The sequence below is a fragment of the Debaryomyces hansenii genome (genome assembly GCF_000006445.2).
Source record: "Debaryomyces hansenii CBS767 chromosome C complete sequence".
Lineage (NCBI taxonomy): Eukaryota > Fungi > Ascomycota > Pichiomycetes > Serinales > Debaryomycetaceae > Debaryomyces > Debaryomyces hansenii.
The window spans coordinates 55,683-73,245 of record NC_006045.2 but is presented as its reverse complement, the minus strand read 5'-3'; the positions used below and the strand labels follow the sequence as shown (position 1 = coordinate 73,245).

The 17,563-nt window shown below is 35.0% G+C and overlaps 4 protein-coding genes across 4 annotated transcripts; 3 read left to right on the top strand and 1 right to left on the bottom strand. All coding sequences in view use genetic code 12, as the record gives it.

Moving 5' to 3' along the window:
- Window positions 1-581: 581 nt before the first annotated feature.
- DEHA2C00660g (DEHA2C00660p) lies at window positions 582-1,562 on the top strand (the record flags this gene model as incomplete). The annotated part of the gene is made up of 1 exon (XM_457709.1): window positions 582-1,562. The coding sequence occupies one exon, from the start codon at window positions 582-584 to the stop codon at window positions 1,560-1,562; it is 981 nt and encodes a 326-aa protein (XP_457709.2).
- A 1,877-nt stretch (window positions 1,563-3,439) lies between these two features.
- On the bottom strand, window positions 3,440-5,572 carry DEHA2C00638g (DEHA2C00638p; the record flags this gene model as incomplete). The annotated part of the gene is made up of 1 exon (XM_457708.1): window positions 3,440-5,572. One exon carries the CDS (start codon window positions 5,570-5,572, stop codon window positions 3,440-3,442), a length of 2,133 nt encoding a protein of 710 aa, XP_457708.2.
- Window positions 5,573-8,707: 3,135 nt separating this feature from the next.
- Window positions 8,708-10,720, top strand: DEHA2C00616g (DEHA2C00616p; the record flags this gene model as incomplete). Its single annotated transcript, XM_457707.1, has 1 exon — window positions 8,708-10,720. The coding sequence occupies one exon, from the start codon at window positions 8,708-8,710 to the stop codon at window positions 10,718-10,720; it is 2,013 nt and encodes a 670-aa protein (XP_457707.2).
- Window positions 10,721-11,331: 611 nt separating this feature from the next.
- Window positions 11,332-13,641, top strand: DEHA2C00594g (DEHA2C00594p; the record flags this gene model as incomplete). The annotated part of the gene is made up of 1 exon (XM_457706.1): window positions 11,332-13,641. One exon carries the CDS (start codon window positions 11,332-11,334, stop codon window positions 13,639-13,641), a length of 2,310 nt encoding a protein of 769 aa, XP_457706.2.
- Window positions 13,642-17,563: the final 3,922 nt, after the last annotated feature.

Here is a 17,563-nt window from a genome sequence, read left to right as displayed (position 1 = left end):
CGGCAAGTTTTTCTCTGTCTATACCACTTTGAATTAATTAAATTTCTATTTGTTAGGCCTGGATAAATATGTCCTGTTTAGGAATGCAACAATAATTCAAATTAAAGAATGAAATATCGTCAACTTATAAATCGTCTTCCTATTTCGAAAGACATTTCTACCCGGTAGAAAAGTTTAAAAATTAACGACAATATCGGTTATGGAAACGAATGGATCAAAATCTATGCGAATCTGTTTAGATGGGTTAGTGAGATTCGCAGCCAATAGTAGTTTCCTTGTAGCAGCAGGTTAAAAATATATCTTAGTATAAATTCGGGGAATTGAGCCGCATGAAGTAGGGAAAATTTAACGAACTTCCATAAAATAACTGTGCGAGGTGATTTCTCTACAATGGATATTAGCCTCATCGGATATGAGCCTCATTGATTATATATTAGGGAATTATTTTATAACAAATTGATACATAGCTTCGCTCGTCTTACATTTGAGACTATATAAATATGGATCCACCTCAAGGATATCTAATTGACTATTTCTTCAAATGAAACATAACAGAAACCTATTTGTGAAATTTTATAAGTATGTCTTTTCTTGGTCAATACACAACTGAAACAGTAAGTTATCCATCTCATGGTGAAAAAATTGCTGGTGTGTTATATCGTCCAAATAATGTATCTAATCCTCCTGCTGTTATAATCATTGGTCCTTATTCCTTTGTAAAGGAACAGGCCCCAATGCAATATGGTACTCGTCTCGCAAACCAAGGATATGCTGCATTGATTTTTGATCCTCGCACTGTTGGTGAAAGCACCGGGGAACCAAGAAGATTAGAGAATCCTAAAATGAAGAACGAAGATGCAGTTGCTGGAATAGATTATCTTATTCAAAGAGATGATATTGATAAATCGAAAATCTTTCTTGTTGGCGTTTGTCAAGGAGGAGCGCAATCTTTGGATATCGCTTCATACGATGATAGAGTTGCTGGCGTGTCATCGGTTTCAGGCTACTACCGTGATCTTGAAACAGATATTTATATGATTTGTGCTGGTTGCGTTGATTGGAAACTGGGTGCAGATGTGGCGACCATGAAAATGCCTACTCCAGAACAAGGGAAAGCACTTTACGATGCCAGAATTGAAAGAGCAAAAAAAGCACGAGATCTTTACAACACAACCGGGGAGGTCATTTACCAACCTTTAGTTGATCCAAAGATCGCGGATGCGAATGTTGGATCTTTGGCAGGATTGCCGGGTCCAGTTATTTGGTCATGGTATGGGCCATGGACTTTGAAGAACTTCGAAAACCGGTATGCTGTCATGAGTGACTTGGATCATTTTAGTTATTCTACTGTTGAAGGTGTTGCAAAGCTCACTAAACCGGCTTTAATTATCCATGGCGATAATTGTATGAATCACGCTGCAGCAAGAAGACATTTTGATTCCATTCCTACTGATAGAAAGAGACTTATATGGAATGATAAATCTCACTTTCAACATTATGATCAGCCAGATGTTGTGGATCAGAATGTAGGTGAAATTGCTGCTTGGTTTCAAAAATTTTAAAATTTAAAAGTGTGGTGTGATCTTACTCAATCCAAAACAAGTGTCAAGGCAGAATATTTATTCATATTTCAAGCAAGATGCTTGATTGAATTTAGGATTAATGAATATAAAATCAAGTATAGAACATAAGTATAAAAGAAAGTTATTATAAAATGCACATCCAAAACAAATATGATATATTGGAAATTCGTATTTTATAAATATATATATTGATATTAGTCAACCTTTTTTGAATTTTTGGAGCGTGGGAAATGTTTTATTTTTTGCGACCATTGAAACCAAATTCACCGCTTTCAAATAGATGCAATTTTAAGAATAGGCCAGTTTTGTTTATATTGGCCTTTTTACATAACTTTGCAGCACTGTTCTGGTTTACTCTTACCCTGAAAATATACTAAAAATACCATATTTACAATAATTGTTTGGCTACAAGTAATTTTGTCTGCAAAGAGCAAATCGCATACGCAAGCATGCGTTAAACATTGATATCTAGGTTACAACCAAAAGTTTATTTGTAATTTATTGAAGACATCTATTGATATATTTAGCATGATGTCAGTAAGCATTTCCGATACTAGCGAAGTATTTGTTACAAAAATATGAAAAATAGTGTTTGTGTACTAGAAATCATGAAATAAAGTATTCAGTATTGGCAAAATAAGCTTTTTAGCATTTCGATTTCGATTTCGATTTTTCGTGGTATTTTAAGTTGATACAAGAATGAATGTTCAATTGATCTTTAATGTTGGGAACCACATTTGTATGGAGCGGGATCTGACCATTTGAAATTGCAAAGAATCGTCTGTAATTGGGAAACTAATACTTGATTAATCGTGTAAGCAATTCTAAGAAATCCGGAAAATGCTGTATATATCTTCATGTTTACTGTAGAATATTGTGTGCTGGAGTGACAGGTTGAAATACAATTAATTAAATCAATCGAAGAATTTATCGAACTATTCAAAATAATTATATATCTCTCATCAGATCCTTCGATCCAGTGAAGTTCTTCTTCTTTAAAACCCAAGCTATGATAGATAGCTTGAACACCATTTATGCCTGAATGATAACCTCAATTGAAAATTTTTCGTAGGAAGCGTGACACTTTTTGCATACTTTATTCGAGATAGATAATCAAGCTGGATCGCATTAGTTGTATAATATTTGTATTTAATATATTGAAAGAATTTCTTCTGAGGAAATTTACAACTTCATCAGATCGACTATATTCAACGCTTTCTCCATCATTTTGGTATTTGGCCTTGAGTTTACATATTGCAATGACCCAATAACATCGCGATATTCAAAGAGGCCTAAACCAAACGTTTTTCCATCTGCATCACCACCTAGATCATGGTTTCTGATATCATAAATTAAAATGTTATATCCAGCATTATGAAGATGTTTGTAATAGTTCAAGAAGTTGACTTCAAAACCACTAAACCCTGTTACTTTCTAAATGCCCAGCAAACCCATAGCGATTTCCTGATTCAATTTCTATTTCTTCTTCTCTCTCTAAACAATATAATTTATAAAAACTCTTCAAACTCTCCAAAACAAGCTGGCCAACTAACCCTCAATCGGAATATCACCGTTTTTTCTTTATATGTTTCTTTCCAAAATCGCATATCTAATATAAGAAGATTTCCTACTAATTTATTGAAATTTATAAACATTTTTCAGTTACCATTCATTGACACCCATTTGTAGTTTCCTGGTTATATTTGGGGACATGAATTGCACTTTGAATTCGGGGTTGTTTCTCTAAGAAAGTTTGCTACGCGTTTGGATCGATATCTCGATTCCGTAATTCTTCAGATTTTCAAGTCCTCATAATTATTATCATCCTTAGTCTTTTTTTTTTTCGTAATCCATATCTAACTGTCTTCCAAAAACGTCAGAAATAGATTGTAATCGAAATTATAATCAATAAAATTTTTGAGAGTGTCATGATTATCAGAATCTAGGAAACTGGCAAGCTCTTCAATAGAATTACTAGTTTTCGAGAAAATGTCTTGAAAAAAAGTTGGATAAGTATTTTGGATAAAGTCTAAACTAAAGTGAAGACATACACAAACCTTGTAAGTAATGAAATACTTAGTATGAAGCTGTACACATTTTTGATATATATCTTGATACTTCTTCAAGATATTCTTTATAGAGCTAGTATTATCCATACAGTCTATATTTGCCCACGACATGATGTCAAAACACGATGATTTGAAGTTTTTAAACGCCATAAAAATATTATATTCACCATCAAGTGAACGACATAATAAACATACCATAGAAGGTATTATCTTCGCTAATGACGACCAAATACAAGTACCAACTAATTTTTCAAACTCAGGCCCAAAGAAAAAGCTTTTATCTTTAGTAAAATAATCACCTAAGAGAGTTAAAATAATTCCCTTCTCAAGTGCCAAATGAAGGAAATGTGCTCTAGAATAGTCTAAGGATATATCATTATCCCAGTTTAAAAACAAAAAGTAATATAGCATGAATGATTTATAATAGAGATCTATCTTCATGATATATTCCAGAACTCTATAACTTATTTCGCTGCTCGTGAAACTTGAATCATAATTGATTAGTTGGTCAAAGCTATACATTTCCTCATGTAATAGTCTATCAAAATCATTCAAAATATTTGTGACTTCAGATACACTGATCTCTTGGTTTCTATGATTCATTAATAAAACTACCTTCCTTATTAATGATGCGACCTGAATTTTCATTTTAAATTGTCTCGTTATATATTTCTTTTCATTTTCAAGCGGAGTTCCCACTTCCTCCAATAATTTAGCAAATTCTTCTGTTTCAAATTCACAAATTGATGTTTGTATGCCGAAGTTGAATGAATTAGATGCATCATCATAAAAAAGTTGTAACCAAAGTTTCTTTCGAATATATAATTCGTCCTTTGAAATAAACCGATTCATTCTAGTATTCAAGGAAAGTCCTTGAATTATTGCCATATCGGTAGCAATTCCTAATAATATCCTGGTATCTGTTGATTCATTATCATCTTCGGGACAAATTGTCTTATACGTTCGTAAAAGCAAAATTGCTTGAATAATACTTAAATTAATTCTTCCAGACCCTTTGGAAGATAGAAGTAACACCTTGGAATATTCAACGTAGGTAGACGGTATAGCCACTTCTGGTTCCACTAGATATCTTTCTGACGATAAGGACAACGATGAAAATCTTAAAACAATCAATAATGACGCTAATGTTCCACATTTGAGTAGAATTATATTATTCTGTGAATAGCCTCCATTCTCCCATAATGGAGAAATGCTTTTCATAAAATTATCTTTATCGAGAAATGGAGCTAATGGATAGCAAATTTGAAAGAATCGCTCAACTAGATATATTAAAGTTTTATCCCGTGGTATAAGTGGTATCTGCATTTGCAATGGTTCGGGAATACGAGAACAATCTTCCGTGTCCGGTTCTATGCGGTTTTGTTTTAAAACGCTATAGTCGAGACTACTATGGCTCTCGATTTCTATTAACTTTTTTTCTTGAAGCTCTGCATATTTTGCAAATAGTCTTGTGCCATATGGGTCATTCATTAAAAGACTTAGGTAGTTTGTAGGCCCATAATACGTTAATCTTAAATTTTTCAAGAGAATGCTATGGAAATTAGACATATTGACCTTTAATTTCGCTTCATCCGTTTCATCATATAAATTCAGTTCGTCTCTTGTATTCCTTTCCATCGCATCTAAATTTACCCTTTGAGTACTGACCGTATTCTCTAGCAACCTTATTTTAGTTCTCAAAACCCCTACTTCTTTTCGCAATTGTGCATTTCCAGGTTCATATACCATCAAATCTGTTTGCCATTTATCAGACTCATATTTGCAACTTCCTGTCTCTCCTAATTCTGAACATGAGCTACAACTTGGGAGCTTACGATCACATTTTATTTTACGCTTTCTACACCTTCCACAAGCGTAGGAGATTTTGTCTCTTTTCAGTTCATATCCAGAACTCTTCATTATAGAAGTGATTTCTTTTTCTTCACTCTTTCACAAGAAGATTAGTTTTGAAGTTTTTTGAATTTCGACTTGATTAAAAGGATCAAATTTTTACTTCAAGCTTACGATCATCATTACAAAAATTGCCGCTAAAGGTCGCGCCGATAACGTGAGAATCATGCTCGTGCGATACGGATCTAGTTCAAGTATAAATGATTAGCTACCTGAATCTTCAGCTAATTGGAAATTCCATTGTAAAGATTTTTGAGAAGCGGCGGAAAAATCTGATTACATCGGGGGCGTTTTAAAGGTTCTTGGGAAGTAATGGTTTTGATTTTCAATTTTTGTATTAGATAGCTAAGAAATTGCGTCACATGCGTCTTCAGCCCCTTGTGGGGATAAAATCGGCAGGATCGAGTTCATACCGCGTGCAATTAACATACTTACAGAAGAGGTATGAAATTACTGCAAAAATCTACCAATTATTTGCCGCCTCATCATTAACACTTTCTAAAGTTAATATGCATGAAGAATAAAACTAATTTTTATAAAATAATGTGTGCATGATCTTTTATCGTATATAGCATTGATAGCAAAGCACCGACACAGTAAGTATTATCTTGGTACTTTTCAAGAAACCTTTGCTCTTACTGAAAAATAATAAAAGGTGATAAATTTGCAACGACGAATATGTATAAATATCAACTCATAATCTAAATATTTCTTAATTAAAAATAGAACAATCCAGACTACTTACGATGAAATTTACAACCACAATTGATGCTCCTATTTGATTGCTCTTGCAGTTGCAGGGCCCATTGAAACCACCAAATTGTCGGAAGTCGTTGCTCCAAGAAATCTTGCCAGTATTGAAAAAGCTCTAGAACTGAAAGTTGCTGCCCTTAGAGCAGCTGTTATACAGTCAGCCAAAAATGCTGTTTCAAATGAGGTGGGTCTGCTAACAGTGCTGCCGGAGGCGCAGCTAGCTCAGTTGAACTGGCTGCACAATTGAAAAATTTATCTATTGTCGCTGGCGCCCAACTGGAGTCTGCTTCTCTTAAGGTTGCTGCACAACACACTTTTGCAACAGCAGAACAAAATGGTAATGATGACATTGCTTGTATTCAAGAAGATTTGCAACTGGAGGCTGATGAACTTGAAAGTGCTGTTCAACAAGCTATTGCTTCAGCGAAAGGTGACACGGCTCTGGAAATTGCCCCAATCGAGGCATCCTTGCAACTGAAGGCAATACCCCTTAAAGAATCTGCTCAGCTGGCAGTCTCATCTGCTGAAGCTGCTGGTAAGCTGAAAGTCATCTCTGCTGAAAAGGCCCTTATTCTGCGGGAAAAAATGAAATTGATTTTTGGTTCTAAAAACATTTATTCAATTAGATGAGATGAATATATTAGTAGATAGAGTGTCGAATTAAATAAATTAATAAATCATGTTCTTCTACCATTCCTTATCTTCAAATAATTTCTCAATTGAATGCAGCCTCAACCTCCTCAGACTCAGTAATGACTCTCTATAGCCGCCTTCAATTCTTCAAATCCTTGTGTCAATCATAGTTCCCCTTTTTGTAATCACCTATTCCAAAAACGATCTCGCGATATTGCATGCCCAATTCCGACTTATTTATCATATGAACGAAATCAGGTTGACTCAATGGCGCTCTTACGATTGATGGATTGACAAAACAGTTGTCCATATCACCCATCCCGATAAAGTCTCTTGATTGTGCTTGCTATTTCGTCATTAAAGTATTCTTGGATATCATGTTCCCTATTTATAGCACCTCCAAGTGGGTAAGTCTTCATCCAATAATGGTCGACGTTTTATACTTGATACTTTAGTAGCATTATCAAGAGGGACAAGGTAACCTTCCTTGAATTCATCACTATTCATCTCCCTAAATTTCAGCTGCTATTAATGAATTGGTGATATAAGCAAGAGCAGGCATCAATAGGATACATACTATCAAGACAGACGCGTCACTCTTGTATACTAACTCTCCCAAGAGGGCTTTTGCTCGTTCTTACTTCGGATCCTTTGCAAGTGAGTATCCAAAAATACCCTTATGTTTTGTTCATTTTCATTTTGTACTCAAAATTATAATTCTGGGGTTATTCTGATGCATTCATTCTCGGGGTCATCGTATGTGATATCCTTACTCTCTTCGCCAGAGAAGTACATACGTCCATGTTAATTGGATAGTTAACGGTGGTTTAGCTTTTCGTTGTTCATCCCTCGTTTATAAGTCTGTGTTACCCTACCTTTGATCATTACACGTAACGAAAAAACTTATACACCATCTTTTGCAGCGCTGTATAGGTTTTTCAACACATGCATATATAGTTAATATCTGTATACTTGTGTTCTCTTACATTCTTGAGTCCTTAAAGTCCACTACCTTTTCACCTTTTAATATTGATTTGATACTTTGGTGTTGATTCCTGTTCGAGCAACAGTATTTTTGCACGGATATTAATCTCAAAATATATTAGCAGTGCTATCTATTCACATATAGGATTGAATAGGTTCCTTAAAAATCTCTCCGTCAAATTTATCTGAAGTTATAGTACTATTCTACGAAACCTTACAGATGAGTAACGATTCACATACTCACGACGTACGACTAGAGATGACGATAATATGTTTCTGTAAATATAGCTTTTTCTACCAATCGTATGTCTAAAGCACCTCTGAAATGAGAGAGTTCCAAGAAATATGCAAGTTATCCTTTTAAATTTCGCGCATTAGACTTTAGACAGCGATATCTCCGATTGGATTATTATCAATATAACAAGGTCCGTACCGCAAATACAACATGATGCATTTATGTGCAAATTTTATAACTTGTACATAATCGGCTCGTTTCGGTTGACGGCATTTTCTTTGTCATGAACAGCGTACTGCGCTGCAGATATCCTTTTAGTACTTATTATTTGTTGTTGTTCCAATTATCTGATTCATCAGTAAACCCGCAGCCGGTGATTTACGAACCTTATGCATCTTTGACAAATTCGCTTTCACTAAAAGTTTTTATATTTGATCGGTCAAATACATATAAATAGTCCCTTATTCTCCCACTATTATATATTCAATTAGTATCTATTAACCTGAAGTCAGAAGAAAACACACCTTCGTTTATACAAAATGCTTTCCGTCAATTTGTTGGCTACTGCTGTAGTTGGTTTTTACGCTTCTTCAATCAATGCTGCTGATTACGAAACATATCCAACTGTTGCACACACAGCGTCGATCAATGGTTTCGCTGATAAAATTTACGATAGACTTCCAGAATGTGCTAAGCCATGTGTTCAGCAAGACACTGGTAACACACCATGTCCATACTGGGACCCAGGCTGTCTTTGTGTTATGTCAAACTGGGGTGGTCCAGTTGCCGAATGTATTGCTGAAAATTGTCAGGGTGATAATGTTGTTACTGCAACAAGTTTAGCTACATCTATCTGTTCCAGTGCAGGTGTACCAAGTCCATTTTGGTTCATTCCAGCTTCAGCTTCAGCTGATTTACTGGAGGCTGCAGAAGCTACTATTACTGATGACGTTACTTCCTCATCCGCTGCTGAAACCACTGAGCCAGCTTCTTCAGCACCAGCTACCAGCGAACCAGTTTCCTTTGAACCAGCTTCTTCCGAGCCAGTTTCCTTTGAACCAGCTTCTTCCGAGCCAGTTTCCTTTGAACCAGCTTCTTCCGAGCCAGTTTCCTTTGAACCAGCTTCTTCCGAGCCAGTTTCCTTTGAACCAGCTTCTTCCGAGCCAGCATCATTTGAACCAGCTTCCTCCGAACCAACTACTTTAGCACCAGCCACCACTGATCCAGCCACCTCCGAACCAGCTTCTTCAGCACCAGCTACCACTGATCCAACCACCTCCGATACAGCTGAAAACCCATACGCTACTTTCCCTACTGTTGCACGTACCGCATCTATTAACGGTTTCGCTGATAAGCTTTACGATCAACTCCCAGAATGTGCCAAGCCATGTGTTGAAGAAGATACCGGTATTACTCCATGTCCATACTGGGACCCAGGCTGTCTTTGCGTTATGTCAAACTGGGGTGGTGAAGTTGCCGAATGTATTGCTGAAAACTGTGAAGGTAGTGGAGTTTCAACTGCTACCAGTTTAGCCACTTCTGTCTGTTCCAGTGCAGGTGTGCCAAGTCCTTATTGGTATATTCCAGCTTCTGCTTCTGCTGACTTACTGCAAGCTGCCGCTGCCGCTTCTACCGTTACTGGTACAGCAAACTCTTCGTCCGCTACTGAAACTACTGATCCAGCTTCTTCAGGGTCAGCCACTACTGATTCAGCTTCTTCAGGGCCAGCCACTACTGATTCAGCTTCAGGAATTCCTTCTTCGGTTTCTTCTGTAGCTGCAACTAATCCTGATGGAAGACACACTAATGCCACTTCCACAATTACAAATCAGTCAGTAACAACAGCTACGACTTGCTCTTCCTGTACTAATAACAGGACAACCTTCAATTCCACCAAATCTAATGGGCCAGTTGTCACTAAAACAGGTGAAATCTTTACATCCTCCGACTCCAATGCAGATTACACTTCTACTTCGGTAATTGGTAGTGATGCTACCAACGTTGAATTATCTACTACTGTTGTTACAATAACATCCTGTGAATCAAACAAATGTTCGAATATCTTAAAAACAACAGGTCTTACCGTTGTCACGGAAGAGCACACATCCTATACTACCTATTGCCCTCTTCCAACAGAATCAGAAAGTATTGTCACAACAATCGTTTCATGTGACAGAAATACTAGTAAGTCAATTCCAACTACAACTGCTAAAGCTATCACAAGCGAATATGATACGCAATCTAAACTTTCAAAGCATGCAAACAGCCATGTAACAGAAACTGATATCAACCCGGCCGCAACTTCAGGTACAAATGAATTATTGTCGTCTTCTAGTTCTACTGCAATCGCAAACGAATCATCAGATTCAGGTTCTCCAGACTCCCAATTAGTTTCTTCTATCTCAGTTTCCAGTGAGTACAGCTTATCTTCAATTTCTAATGCATTTGAAACCGCTACCTTCAGTCCAAGTGTGTTCGAAGGTTCATCGCCTGTTAACAAACAATGGAGTTTATCTTCATTAATAGCTTTATTTGCTATTGCTCTCTTTTAATTTTCTTGACAATATCTTAATATATATATTCTTTTATGGTAATGATCATGGACAGTAGATTTGTGGTCGAATACGACTTTAAATATGATTGTATATGATTGTTCTATAATTCTATCTTTTGAATCAAAATGCAGCAATATTTTAGAAAGTGAAAGAGATTATAAAATTATCGACAATGGTTTTGTCAGATACCTTCGCATGTTTTAGGAACATCACGGTATCGATTCTATTTGATATCTTTAATATATAATTACTTAAAATAAGAAGATCGGGCTGAAATCACCAAATATTGAGAACCCAAATATACATATGTACATATGTTGAAAAATTGGAGTAGTTTCGAGAAAGATAGAAAGAGAATTAGGAAATTATAGATACATTAGCCGGTTAGTTAAGACTTTAAGTATCAAGTAAAATTCTATATCTTAATTACATGCAGAACTTAAATAAAAAAATTCCTATCGTCCCCAGTATTTTCAACATACAAGTGGTTTCGGTCTTCATATTTCCGAAAGTTTGAGCTTATATTTTTGCCCCGTGACATCATACTCAACTTGAATAGGAGTTACAAGCAACTTTAACATTATATTATCTTCATATATCTTGCGAAAATGAACGGAGGCGATATATCTTCCCGTAACCACAACTTCGATATTTCTAAGAATACGAAAAGTAAGAGAACTAGAGTTCCGACGTCATGTTTGTTATGCAGAAAAAGAAAAATAAAATGCGATAGAAAAAGACCCCATTGTAGTGGGTGTTTAACTAACAATACATCTCATCTATGTAAGTATGAGATAAAGCCGTGGTCAAAGGAGTATTTTGATACTAGTAATAAAGAACCATGGCAACAAGAAGTTGATGATTTGAGATTGAAAATAAAATCACTCGAGAAGAATATTGAACAACAACAGTTGGAACTAGACACCAGGTCGGAGACAAGCCTTCGTTCTTCGGTGACATCTACAAATAGCAGTCAGAATGATTATAGAAAAAGTCTGGATGAAGGAGATACAACCATATTAGATTTGGCAGAAAGGTTTGATTGCCTCGTTGTAAAAGACCTGAGATTAAGATATTTTGGTCCCACTTCATCCGTTGCGCTTATACGAAATGATATATATGCTTCTGCAATATATTCCAAATATTTCAAAGAACAAAACAAGAATTTCAAAGAGATTTCTGCTAAGCATGGAGACTTAGGAATCAAAAAGTATGATACTGATGGAGAAAAGGGCGACTGTTCTTCATATAGGCCATCATTTGCTGGTAATTTTCCTGAGCTTCCTTCTTTCGAAATAATAAATTTACTCCTTCGTCGGTTTTTCGACTTTTGTTATCCGCTATTTCCTTTCATTGATGAGAAAAGTTTTATGGCAGACATTGAAGTTATTTTAACAAAAGAGAACAATAAAATCAATTTAAACATTCGCCAAGAAAGTACTTTTGCATTATTTCTAATAATGTTAAGATATTCGTATATAACTTTGCCTTTTAAAAAAAATTCAAATCGACTGTCAGAGACCAAATTTGATTTGGTTCAACAATTGGCGCTTTCGGAAACAAATATCCCTCTGTCTTATGTGGAATATGCAAAGCATCTCATCATATCACCAAGCAGTCTTGGAAAGATGACTCTCAGTACAATTCAGGCTGGTTTGTTTTTGAGAGTTTATAAAAAGCAATGTCCTGAGGATGATGACATAGCAACAGACAATGATATATTGTTGGGGATTCTCATTCAAATGGCTAGATTGCATGGTTTTCATAGAAACGCCGTCGAATCGGATAAAGGACTTGTGAATGCGAATGATATACAATTATGGAAGAAGATTTGGACCCAATTATTATACCTTGATGCAATGCAAAGTTTTGCTAATGGAACACCTCTATTGGTATCTGATGACGAGTTTAATAATCAGAGATCTTTTATCACGTATAATGATAGCTTTAATCTCCAAATTGAAGACACTCTAATAACAAGGCAGTTTGCATTATCACATATGGCAACAACGTTGACAAGGAAGTTCTTACTTATTACAAGTCAAATGTACAGAAGTTTCAAAAGATCGGCTTTAGATGAATTGGTTGTTGAGATGAATGAATTGATTTATAACAAAATGAGGACTTTCGACCAATTGTGTAATTCAGATGGTAGTTTTATTGACGAAAACATCACTGACCGGGCACAAGAGTTTATGCTAAGAATGGAATTATTTTCTAAATCATATACCTTGTATTATATATTGTTTTTGACTGCAGATGAAGAGAGAGAACCAGACTTGAGAAAATCTTACTTGATGTTTGCTTTAGAAAAAGGGTTAATTATATCAAAATTAGCATTTGAATTTGCAGAAAATACTTCTTCAAAATTTGGTTCTGAACTTGAAACTTTTATTGCTCCTTACATTTGGACGCCATTTTTCAAAATATTGCCAACTTTGTACAGTATTTTGTTGAGAGTATTAACAGGTGAATTTTCCCTAATCGAATTTTCAAAATGCTTCAAATCACCAGATTCTTCAGGGCTAATTGCATGGGCTCAATTGAATTACGAAAGTGAAAAGAAATGTGTTAAAAATCTTTCAGCGATATATGAGCAATTAAATTCAAAATGCTTATATTTGACATTTAAATTTTTCCATTGTTATCGTGTTTGTTTTACCTTCAAAATTATTTTTAATTACTTACAAGAATTTTATCCACAACTATTAACCGATAATGACGACATGAAAGGAAATACAGAAGATATACAGACTAAGGAGATCGGTGTAGGCTCAATGCATGGCGATGATTTCTTGAATAATAAACTTGATCCTGATCATATATTCGACTTCGACTATTTCTTCACAAATATGCAATATAATTTGGATCCCTTTTTAAATGATTTGAATACAAGTTTTGATACTTTTGAAAACTGATTCAGATGGTATAAAAAATTGCGATGTTTTTATATTTAATAGATATCTGCAGATTTAAATGTCTAGATTTGAATTCACTTTTATTTCTCAATAACATAAAGGCCATCGGAACGATCCGAGAGCAATAAGGCTTCGGGGTTGGCTGAGGCTCTACATTGAGATCGAAATTGCATCTCAGTGAGTTTTTAAATTGAGTTATTTTTGTTAATTTACAATTCTTTCTGGTTATACTGTATTACAATGTGATATCCTAGCACTTTTCATGATCTTATTGGAATAAAAGTATGGTCTACTGTGGTCTGTGGCCGGAGACGATTGTCTGTCTGTACATTTTAATGACGAGGTTCTAGTGTTAGAGGATGGATGTGAAAAATTTGGTATTGTTATTGAACTATTATCGTGAAGTTAAGTTTGTCGTGTAATATCGTGATAGGTCAAATATCAATAGAAAACTTGGGCGGACATTTTGAAGTAGCAATATTTGCAATAGTATACTATTAATATTCGGTTATTTAACGCTGGTGTTTGCAGTATCTATCTTCGATCGAAGTGTTTTCTATCGTAAGAATAAAATCGTTCCCTTAGTCTTTAAGAGTTTTCAACTCGCTATAATTAGATCTACATTATTAAAAGGAGTTTATACCCCTTGTAATTACGTGATTTGGCCAATGATATCATAGGCTCGCCGGGAATTTCTCGTTTTAAGTTACTATCTGAAAAGTACTTTTGTTATTTGGATCTTGATGTAGAATGTATTCTGACTCATATTTCTATGCCGAAGCACTTCAAGTTTGTGTACGAAAATTCTCATATCCCTCGATTAGGAATCAGAGATATTAAATATTCTAACATGAAATCGTATAATTAGTTTGGAAAAATTAATTAAGACTTATAAAGTGTGATAGAAATCTAAAAAATGTCCAGGCGACCTGGGTTCAATGAAAGAAGCTATATTTGCCGAAATACAAGTAAATATTATACCAATTTCAATTTGACTGTAAAATTGAATCATAGAGTTACAGCTGAATTGTTATCTCATGGGTTGAAGGCATTAATTAGCAAACATTCATGGTTCACTCTCAACTTTTATCGAATTGGCTCGTCAGATATGGATGAAATAATGAATGGTGAAAATTTTGAAGTAAGGAAGGTAAGAAGTATAAAATTTGAAGACATCGTTTCCTTCAAATCGATTGAATCTACTTTTGATGGCAACGTTTGGAGGAAGTAAATAAGTTAACGTGTCCGATGAATGAGCCAACACTCCCTCTTTGGCGTGTTATTATATTTGAAAATAGATATAATCGTTTAGAACAGTTCGTTTGTTTTTATTGTGACCATGCTCTATTCGACGGTATTTCTGGTCTAGAATTTCATAAAGAACTCTTAAGAGAACTATCTAATTTATCCAGTGATGGACATACTGATGACTTAAAGTTATTGTCTATATTATTTGAAAACAATGAAACCCCTACATTAGATATCTGTGAGATTGAGGAAGCGCGAGAAGAAATGCTTGACATATTTGATGTCCCTTTGCGTTATAGGTTGATGAATTGTTTTAGAAGTTTTTTTGTATACAAATGGGTATCCTCTTTTTTAACATTTTCAAGAGGAAATTTAATTTTTTTTGGAGGTAGTCTGGCTCAAGATTTCGATCCATATTATCTTGATTTACTGAATCACAGCACGTTTACATACAAACCAATTTCTAAAGACCTTTCCACAAAATTTAAAACTTTGACATTTAATAATGCAGAAGTTGAAAAAATGCTTAGCTTTTGTAAGAAATCAAACTTAACACTTACACCATATTTTAACATTATAGCCCTTCAATGTCTACAAGAAACTTTGTTTGCAGCTGTTAAGGATCCCAACATGGGGATGTTTTCTACATCATCGTGCGTTGCTGTCAATGGAAGGAGATACTATGATTTACCTTATTTTCTTTATGGCACCTTAGTTGGAGCTGAAATCTTAAACTTTGGTCCAATGCCATCTTTTTCAAACAAGATTCGTACAATGGCTTATATGAAAGCAGCATACCTGAGATTGTCTACATCCCTCCGTAATAAAAATTGCTTTCTATCAAAAGGTCTTCAAAAAAAAAAAAATATTTGGAGCTTTTATTCGGAGAGAATTGGTAAGCTTGAAGGAAAAACCACGCTTGTAATTTCCAACTTAGGGGTTTTTAGGAATGAAGCAAATTCTGGTTGGAAATTTGAAAATATATGGTTTGGTCTACAGGCTCTTTGTATCATTTTATATTGAATTTAGTTACAACTCAAGAAAAATGTTTGAATTTAGTTTTCTGTTATGCTTCTGAATACGAATATCTTTACAATAGCGCAAGCAAGCCACTCCTTGATGAATTTCTAATAATGTTTACAGAAAGAGTGCTACTGTTTCCGGACGTATGAACGCAATAGTATGGGTCTAAGTTCAATTCGGAACTTTTCAAGGTGAAAAAGAAAGATGTAGAGGCTTTATTTAAGGAGCCTTTTGATGATGACCATCAATTGATTGTAAAGGTCTTCGACCCCATTAAAGCGGAAAGGGATCATAATTAGAGGACAGAACGAACAGAAATACCTACGACACATATCGCAAGGCCTATCTGTGCGAGAAACTGGCATATGAGATTCTTTCAGATGAAGGGTTATTCAATAGGGTTTATGTTGACCAAAAATATGTATTTGTTAAATTCAATATAGGTGAACATTATAATGCGCTAGGGCCAATTATCATATTAAAATATAAGAGCCCGAAAAAGGAGAATATAATAGATCGCCCAAAGATAGAAGTACATATGAGAAGGCCGAAGAGCAATTGAAAATTATTCATAGTTGTAGAATACTTCATGGAGATATTTGTGATCGGAATATTCTTTATTCACAAGGCAATATTACCAATCTTGAAAGGTGAAAAGGTAGTAAATTCTACGGAACCAAGAAGGGTAAGTTTTATGATTCAGGTTATCGCGGAAATGTTTTCTGACCACACAAATAAAGGCATGTTGGCCGACTCATATACAACTATCTTGATTGAAATAGATATAGAACGAAGCATGGATATAGTCAATCAAAAACTTACAGGCTCTGGAAACTGCAAATTCATAGCATTGAATTATAGACTTCTAGGTTGTCACTCATCTGGCCTTACGTTGAGAGGAGGGCTAATTTCATTCATTTATGAGGCATTTAGTGCTAACGAATACCAATTAAATGACGTTAAAAGAGGACTAGATGCAATTTATGACTATGTTCGTAAGTCAAATGAGGAGTACTTTGACATATTTTGACGGTCTAGGCGAGAAAGCCGGTAGATTTTTCAAAAATAATTACAATGCATTTATGAGACAGCTCCATGTTATTACACCAAAGACTGCACTTGGGAACTTCAAAAGTATCGATGTACAAAGTGGCGTTACGTTCAATTCTCAACTTTTCAAAGTCGAGAGTAAAGACGTAAGAATTTATCTCAGAGAAGACATCGATGAAGCTGTTGAATTAAATGTTAAAGTTTTTGACCCTGCAAAGGCAAAGAGAGATCATAATAAGTACATGATAAAAAAGCAAGACATATTTGAAAACTGTCGAAGGGCATATTTATGTGAGAAGCGTGCATATGAAAGGCTTGTACCTAATTTCAAGTTTAACAGCATTTATATTGCGCAAAAATCTGTGTATGGGAGGTTCTTTATAGGAACTCATTACGCATTGGGACCATTAATCATATTAAAGTATTTGGCTCAAGAGGAAAACACGCTACTAAGTGATATAGAAACCTATGAGAAAGCTAAAGAAAATTGGATATAATCCACCTTTATAACATAATACATGGGAATATAAGCCCAAGGAATATTTTATATTCTCATGGGAAGGTATATTTTATTGATTTTGGATACTCAGAATACACAGAA